This window comes from Botrytis fragariae (genome assembly GCF_013461495.1).
Source record: "Botrytis fragariae strain BVB16 chromosome Unknown tig00000112, whole genome shotgun sequence".
Classification (NCBI taxonomy): domain Eukaryota; kingdom Fungi; phylum Ascomycota; class Leotiomycetes; order Helotiales; family Sclerotiniaceae; genus Botrytis; species Botrytis fragariae.
This window is the reverse complement of record NW_023500997.1, coordinates 420,553-429,059: the sequence shown is the minus strand read 5'-3', so window position 1 is coordinate 429,059 and position 8,507 is coordinate 420,553. Positions and strand designations below refer to the sequence as shown.

At 42.9% G+C, this 8,507-nt stretch overlaps 3 protein-coding genes across 3 annotated transcripts; 1 reads left to right on the top strand and 2 right to left on the bottom strand.

Moving 5' to 3' along the window:
• Nucleotides 1–1,180: 1,180 nt before the first annotated feature.
• Bfra_007685 (putative duf563 domain-containing protein) lies at nucleotides 1,181–2,635 on the top strand (the record flags this gene model as incomplete). Its single annotated transcript, XM_037338055.1, has 1 exon — nucleotides 1,181–2,635. The coding sequence occupies one exon, from the start codon at nucleotides 1,181–1,183 to the stop codon at nucleotides 2,633–2,635; it is 1,455 nt and encodes a 484-aa protein (XP_037190118.1).
• Nucleotides 2,636–4,528: 1,893 nt separating this feature from the next.
• Nucleotides 4,529–5,383, bottom strand: Bfra_007683 (putative ankyrin repeat and sam domain containing protein 6 protein; the record flags this gene model as incomplete). The annotated part of the gene is made up of 3 exons (XM_037338054.1): nucleotides 4,529–4,835; nucleotides 4,964–5,146; nucleotides 5,196–5,383. The coding sequence occupies 3 exons, from the start codon at nucleotides 5,381–5,383 to the stop codon at nucleotides 4,529–4,531; spliced, it is 678 nt and encodes a 225-aa protein (XP_037190117.1).
• Nucleotides 5,384–8,031: 2,648 nt separating this feature from the next.
• Nucleotides 8,032–8,382, bottom strand: Bfra_007682 (putative u1biquitin-specific peptidase protein; the record flags this gene model as incomplete). Its single annotated transcript, XM_037338053.1, has 1 exon — nucleotides 8,032–8,382. The coding sequence occupies one exon, from the start codon at nucleotides 8,380–8,382 to the stop codon at nucleotides 8,032–8,034; it is 351 nt and encodes a 116-aa protein (XP_037190116.1).
• Between the last annotated feature and the right edge of the window lie 125 nt (nucleotides 8,383–8,507).

Sequence of the window (8,507 nt, the reverse complement as noted above, 5' to 3'; positions counted from 1 at the left end):
GGTGACTGTCGTGTTGGATCTGAGCAACTGTTGATCCATTGCATTGGTCGAACATACTATAACATCTGACCAATATTTAACCAGCGCTAACCCACCATACCGGTATCCAATAACTAAGCACAAGCAGCGCATATATCAAGCTTGTCATATTGAAAAAAGTGGTTTATAGCTGCTCGATATCATGAGGAGTTTGGAGAATCGAAACCCTCCGAGACTGGGTGTGAGTCCTTCATTTTTAGATTATCTCATAATGTGGGACTTGGTAGCAAGATCAACCAGGTACTTAGGCACAAGGCAGGATTACACATGACCCCCAGCAATCACCTATCATCCATTGTACGCACTGATTTTTCTGAATTATTAAGGAAAGCCCAATTCTATTAACATCTTCGAAAAAGGCTCGAGCCTCATGCTGAGTGGTGCATTTCCCTAACATTTTAGCTATCCGGATACTAATGCATGTGACATGACAATTAGGTTGAAGCGGTTATTTTACCGAAACCATAATTTACTCCACCGACATAAACGCAAATGATACGTGAGCTTGATTGGTTAATACTATACGACACCAAAACAAGGTCCTGCACCTACAAGGGCACCCTGAACTTATTAGCAAATCACAGCAAAGGTTGACTTATCATTAAACAAACAAAAAATTTCAGCTCAAGAACTAACCGTTGAGAACGGTATGAAAGAATTGATTTTGCGGCAAGAAGAACTAGTCTTCCCCTATATGGTAATTAAGGTATAGTTAGTTGCAATACAAAGTTGCGCTTACTTATAGATCGAACACGACATCTATTTTATGTCACACTTGCGCGCGGCAATAAGGGTAATGGTACGTTTCGTCTCTTGCATTTTGGTGTATAATTCGTGAATAACCATGGGTATCAGAGTTAAGGGGAGAACAGGGGACGGAATGGGGGGCGGAGGCAGGGCTTTACAGGCTCTCCTATAGGCTCGTGCTGGCCCCCATCATCATGAATGTGGGCCTAGCAGCATGGAACGGCCGGAAGTGCAGAAATTAGCTGAAGAGAGAGGGTCGCTATAGTCTCAGGCACGTAGCGCTCCGTGTACGAGGCAATGTTTATCCCTCGAGTATGATGTGCCTTGGGAGATTGTCTTATACTTTACAATTCTCACGGCTATCATTCATTCTTTGTATGAAGTAAACATGAAAATGATCGCTTCTCTCCCATTGCAAAGGTTCAGAACTATAGCTCTTGTTTCTGTCGCCTTGCTTCTCTTGTTTGTTACCATTTTCTTTTATCATCCATCGAGAGAGGCTCAAATTCGGTATGCACTTCCGGAATGGCCGAGCCAGAATGAGATTCAGGCACAACCTGTTCCTCCAAACTCGAAGATAAATGCGCCTACTGAATACAATATTCAACCTTACCACTCTTCCTTCTGTGCCGAACGTTATGGTCGCCCATATCTTGAGAATATGCGTGATACTGCTACCGCATACTGTAAGCCTGGTTCCTCTGCGAATTTAACCTGTTTCCACACGACCAAGTGGCCTGGGTCAGGTAGAGATACTCTGTGCCTCGGGCAGTCAGCAAGATGGGAATCTACCGAAAAGAAGTTCAATCTCGGATGTGAAATTCGAACCTTGGATGGGGAGGAAAAGGCCAAAGGGTACCCCGATTTCAACAATTTTCGGTCTTACTGGTACGGTACTGGCACGAAAGTTATCTTTGACGACCATGTCTCGGTATCTAGAAAATCCCACTCAAATTCTACCACAAAAAAATATACCATTCTTGTCAAACGCGAAGGCGAAGGAAATTTGTGGCATTGCCTAATGGAAATTTGGTCGACATTCATGACCATGGATCTCCTGAAAATGGCTGTTGATCCTACAACAAACGCTCCGTTTTACACATCTGAAGATGTAGAAAACACTCAGATAGTCATCCTAGACGAACATAAGGACGGCCCTTACATAGATCTTTGGACCGCGACTGCACAGAGACCGATAATCAGACTTAACGAGCTTCTCGAAACGACAGAATTCGAGAACATCATAATCCCATTACCGGGTGCCAGTAATCCTATCTGGCAAGGAGACTGGCAAATTCACGATTGTGGGCTTTCGGAGTTACTACGTTCGTTTTCTGATCGAGTTCTTGATTTCTACAATGTGGATCTTTGGAAACCTCACGGTGGGGATATAGTTTTGACCTTCATCAATCGACGCCGACGACGACTTGTTGATCAAGATTCCTACCTAGAAGAGCTCATGTCGCGCTATCCCCATGTCAGGATCCAAAATATTGACTTCGAATCCCTATCTTTCTCAGAACAAGTCAGGGTAGTCCGTGAGACTGACGTTCTAGTTGGAGTTCATGGAGCCGGCCTGACTCATGGTATGTTTCTTCCCGAACGGTCAGTAATGGTTGAGATCTTACCAGAAGAACTCAACCACAAGGGTTTCCGAAATCTGGCTGGTCTCCGATCGCACACATATCTCAGCGTGCACGCTTCGAAAGTGCCGGCACCTTCACGCCGGCAAAAGCGGGAATGGCATTGGGAAGATCTCTCGCTGGACCGAGATCGTTTCTTAGATCTTATAGACGTCGCAGTTAAGAGCGTATATAACACAGGATCGCGAAATTATGATGTGAATTGATATTTGGGAGTTTTTTATGGAACCGGGAAAGGCGTTTTGGAATAGTTTCTAATGAACACACTCAAGGTGTGAATACTCTAGTGGTCATTGTCGGTACTCAATAACATGTAGTTTGTTCTCGTTTCTAAAAAGCTTGAAATAATCATTTAACCAATGGCTTTAAAGAACGAGACTTTGCATAACTGTCTTTGAAATTTGTATCTATCAATAAAATAACGAAGACGCTTGAGCATCATTGGCTCTTGTTCAATCTATTTCAACCCATTTTCAAAGCTTCGACTGTCTAGTATCACATGTTGTTAAAGTATATACCTTCATCAATACCCACATATATATATGCTCAGTGCTGCTTATATTGATCGGATTTATGTCGCGACTACTGGATTATGGGTGGTTCGAGGACGAGAAGATGCAATCTTTAATCAATCTATTTTAAAGGTGGAATACAAATTTTAGTATATGTGACCCTAAATGAATCCTTTTAATCAGCAAAGTCCGTCTAGTTAGATTTCTGTTGTGTCCATGGAGACATGGTGACCCATTTCTTGTTGAAACCTTGAAATTGCTCTCTAAAATCACTGACAGCTAAACCTGATATAGATCTAGAAGGTTACTCAACTATTGCGCCCCAAGCAGCGAGCTAAGTAGGCTCGAGTCACAGTTTTGGAATTTTCAAAATGGGTTGCTTTCCTGATAATTAGTACAGGAACTGATTCTACTCTAAGTGGCTCAACATCCGATCAAGCTCAAAGGCTGTCGAATACTCATACTATAGCCCAAAAAACGGAAGAAATGTTGTATGAATGATGGAAATTACTTTTTGAGAAGAAGTACAATTATCAAATAATCAGAGAGGTTATCTGAGCAAATAGGAAGGCTTTAATAGGTATTGTCTTGAAAGTGACTTGTCTATTATGTATGAGAAGAACGACGAGAGGAGACAGTGTACTTTCTGTGTCGCGGCAGGAGCAAATTTTATAGCATACTTCAATGAGTCGAAAATGTGGGAATCCAGTGGCCAACAAAGACGAAATGATCTCGGGGGTAATATTAGTTCAGCAGGTTTCGAGGTTGGAAAATCTTCGAGAATCGAACTCAAAGTGTAAAGCATGGGCGTGAAATCCAGTTTTGTTAGACCAAATAATCTGGCCCAGAATACGGCACGCAAATCCCGAATCGCTAACTACCATCTCAAATGACTTTTGCGTGCTTTTCTCGTGGGGACTTATGTTCAGCAGAATCTTCCATTTGTGAATTACTATAAATAGTTCATAATAATAGGGCTTGTCAAGGACATACATATTACTCCTAATTCAAACTCATAAGATTCTAGTTCGACATCGCGACACACGTGTTGTGGTGGGGGGCGTGGGCACCCGTGTTCAGACCGAAATCTTAGATTTCACGTCACAACAACACAAAAGAATAGCCGTCCCTCGTACCGTTCACTCATCAAAATTATCTAAGTCATCCTGCTAACGTTTCTCAACCCCGTAAGATGTTTTCTGACTCTTGCATCCGTAGTACATTCAAAACTTTCCGCAAGCGAACGTACAACCTCGACTGCATTATTTCCGAGCGGCTCTTCTCTTATTATGCGTATTACTTCAAACAAAAGATCTAGTAACGGCTTGGAATAATGCGGCATGAGTACAACCTAATCATCTCGCCAGTCGCTTGAAACTCCCAGCAAAGCATAAATCATATCATGGGGGCTTGTAGATACGAACCCTCTGGACAAAGTGACTGATATCCAGCGACGCAATGTGTGAAAATGCGGGGAATGTCCTTCGCCAGTCTATGCGCAGACACAGCGCTCTCAGATGTGGCACGGCAATACTCGGCACCTATTTTTGTTTTGATGATGCCACCGGAGAAAAGTGCGATAGAACCTTAAAAGCCGCTACTGCCAATGGATTTTTTGCCACAATGTACTTCATAGCTCTTTGCCAGATGTATCTCCTGCAACACCCAAATACGACACCAGTACGGAGGTTGACATAGCGCGACTAGGGCCTTCCAATACTCATGATTGGAACCTCCAGACAACTGACCAAGCTGATTGCAGTAGTGTTCCTCGTTGCTTTTTCTATCAGTCGTTCTAAGAACGGCTAGAACTGCAATCTCTTTAATCATTCTTAATGTAGTATCGCTTTTCTCTGCCGCACTGCCTAGCCAGACAATGACCCTCAAAGCACCACTGTAAATCTGTCCCATGATTTTGATCTGAGCATTTCTCTCTTTGACCTTAGATTGGTTGATATCAAAGCATCGATCCATATGTGTCTCTCAGTCTCAGAGAGCCTAAGCTGCATCAAAGCAACATACAAGTTTTTCCTAAAAGTAATATCTCCACCGTTCACGTTAATCATCGGGTCATCATCACTTTCTTCTTTCCATTCGTAAGATAATGCCTCGTAAGCTCTTTCGCCTAGCTTGGTATGCATCAAGTGGCATCGGATAGGCTCATCGCCAGAGCCAGGATGTATCACGACTAACCGAATCGCAGTTCTAAAGAAGAGAGGTTTGTATTTCAACTTTGTTTTAGAATGTGACGTACCCTTGGTTGATCTGAAAGTAAATGCAAGAGAATGCTGTGTTATAATTATGATAATATCTCGAAGTTATGTTTGTACAACCTTTGCGGCTGACCGCAGCCACATAGAACCATAAGCGCCACAATGCTCTATTGGCTAATAGACGCCGCAAGACTGTCAGAATCGTGATGGCAGAAACGATGGACCGCATACATATCCATGAGCTTAGAATATTTCCTCTGACATTCCTTTTGGGGACAAGTTCACACTTCAAAACTACCATGGCTATAGCCTTACAAATCATGAGTAATCCAAAGTAGCTGAACGAGATAAGTTTGATTCCCGAGGTGAAAGGGGGTTACGCAGGAGGGGTCAGTGAGAGGGCGATGATAAGTGGGGCTAAAGGAAGAAAAGATAAGAAGGAGCTTGGCAGCAGACAGGGCTAACATGAGAATAAAAATTTCAACTGAGGTATTTATGGAGTGGATGAATAAATATTGCGTATTTACAAGAGATAGGACTTCATTGAAGACTAGCTTAACCAAGGAGATCTTTGGCGTGTTTGAAATTATGCATAATGATTTCTTCAATTTGGATCGCCTTCATGCCAAGCCAGCCCCTGAGTCAGATAAAAGGACTATTCGCTATGGACCTCACAAAGGTGGACTCAATAGCCATACGTGGTCTTCGCCATTCAAGGATTGGAAAGGAAAACTCGCGTATGCGAGAACTTCCAGTCTTTCCATGCTTATACCACAAGAGCCCAATAGAAACTTCGTATTCAGTCATGAATACAGTTAGTGGATATCGATCAAAAATATGCTTAAATTTAAGGTATCAGGGTAGAGCTACCCGAACCGATGTACATATATTGGAAGGTGCCATGAAGTTTCGAAATATTTTGAGTTTATCGCCACTTCTCCTTGGCAAGACACATGACATTCTATTCCAGGAAATTCACTCACGAGTTAGAGAAAAGTCACCATGCGAAGGCGTATATCACGTGTTGATTTGTGATTCCTTGATCGTAAGCTTCAGACTCGGGTCCTCCCAGTCAAGAGCGGAACATTTTCAAACCATGGTCTAAGAATGACATCATGATTTTAGCCATCACAGTACGACCAATATTCTCTCAATCGATCAAGAATCTTATCATACTCATTCTTATCCACAAATACGCCAATCCATCACCTCTCCTCCTTCAAAGACATGAAAAACAAAGTCTCTCAACTTGAATTTTAGAACTTTGACCACTGAGATAGGTTGTCTCGACTTCCACAAGCTCTTGATCAATTGTCTACGACCAGCGCAAGAAACTTCTCGCAGATGCTGGATTGATCTTCGCGTTTGGATCTGTGGATTCGCACCTGCAGCACCATGACCAACAATATCTCGCGCAAGGTTATGTGTGTGTACAAGCCGATGCGAGATCATTACAGACCTTTATGGAGTCTCGAGCAGAAAAACGAGACTCCAACATCCATGCTTGATAGCATTTCACTCAGATACAAAGATTGAAGAATCAGGAATCGTCTTGGAATGGTATCGTTTGGCCGAATGTCGCCCGGGCGTATGGTTTCAATCATATACGGTTCTGCTGCCCAGAAATCCGGATTGTATCTAAACAAAAGAGTGCACCGAAGGAATCTCGGATTCTCTTGTGTAGATATACCACAGAGTTGGCATTCTAGCCTTGGTCCTTGGTCCCTCCGAACTGGGATTTACCTTCGGGATTCAACGATGAGCCTAAAAATTTGTTCCGCGATCCAGAGAAATTGTTTTCCAGGCCGGATGTCGTCGTGGATAACGATGATCTACAATCCGATAGAGAAACTTTGCTGGCGGTAAAAAGGACTCTGTTGGTTGACCGGAGAATGATGTAATCAGAATCAGGAATGCCTCCGACTCAAAATATCTCAAGGTCAAATCTTGGCTTCGCTCGAGAAGAGTGTAGAGATTGAATGGTGCCAGCGAGAACGGAAACTGTTTTCGAGGTACAACATCGAGCTCTCATAACCTGGTGATATCAGTCTTCACTTCAACTCTTGACGGTGAATATGATAGTGCAAGTCCAATTCACTCTTTCTTCACATTTCTAGACGAACTTCTCAATCTAGATATGTAACCTTCGACCTTGTTGGGATTTCTTTTGTGGCCTATGATCTACAGGTCCCCTTCTTCAGATATCTTTCCATAAATGTCTTAGCGCGTGTTTAAATTTGGATATGTGGTACTTATTACAGGTGATGTACTGGAATCCGATTGTGCAACGGTCCAGACTAAACTCCATTATTCAAAAACTTCCTGTGAATGGATTCTATTTCAACATTCAAACAACGAAAAATCGATCGAAAATGTCTTGAAGGCTGATTCGTCTCCATATAGTGCAAGGTTTTCATTGTTGGGCCTTGACTACCCATTGGAAAAACTGAGTGTTATCTCCGAAGTTCCGATATCTTTGTATCTTATGTCACATTTCTATGTTACATTTGTTTAGCTATGGAAATGGATATGTCATGTTGGTAGCACACTGCGCTTTCTCAACGTCGCATCGAATCTGAACATCCATCGCCCTTGCCGCCTGCACGAAAACCGGAACGCCTGCCATATCACGCCTTTTATGATAATTGGTTATCCTCATCCAGCTATTATGGTAATTCATTTCGATCCATTGCGATCATCTATCGCTCACTACTAGTTCTCCTCCTGTTTCTCAACTGCCGGCACCGCCCACAACCTGCAGATCATTTGCGGTGATCCTTGCATTGGCAAAATATCTTATCACCACAACTAGATCAGAGCATCAAATGTATCTGCCCAATCATTAATGTGATGGTAACTTTTGCCAAGCTTGATTTTCTACCTCTTTTCTCCCTTCGATCCGCCGCCCGTTTGACCCGAAGGCAGTTGTATAAACTGGAACTCTTTACCATCTTGTTCGGCTTTCTTCTTTAAAGCTTCGATATCCAAACCGTCCGGAATATTATCGCCGTGTATTGTTATACTGAATTTATAGCGTTCTTTACAATTTGGCTCGTGAGCTGGCCAGTCGGCCTTTTGACAATCGCGAGAGCAATATGGAGTTTTGCACCGTTCGCAACTGGGGAAGCTTCCCATGGAAGTTTCTGTCTTGTGGCAATTGGCACAACAGCGGACTGGCTTTGAGAAAGAGGGTGTTGGTGGCTCTGAGGTAGAAGATCTTGAAGACATAGTGATGTTTTGGCAGACACGAACTTCGAGGACTTGGCGATGTGAACAAAAGTGCTATGCAGGGCTAATGCTAGAAGTCTGGCAATATGAGACGATGTATACACGAGGATTGAAGGATTTGAATA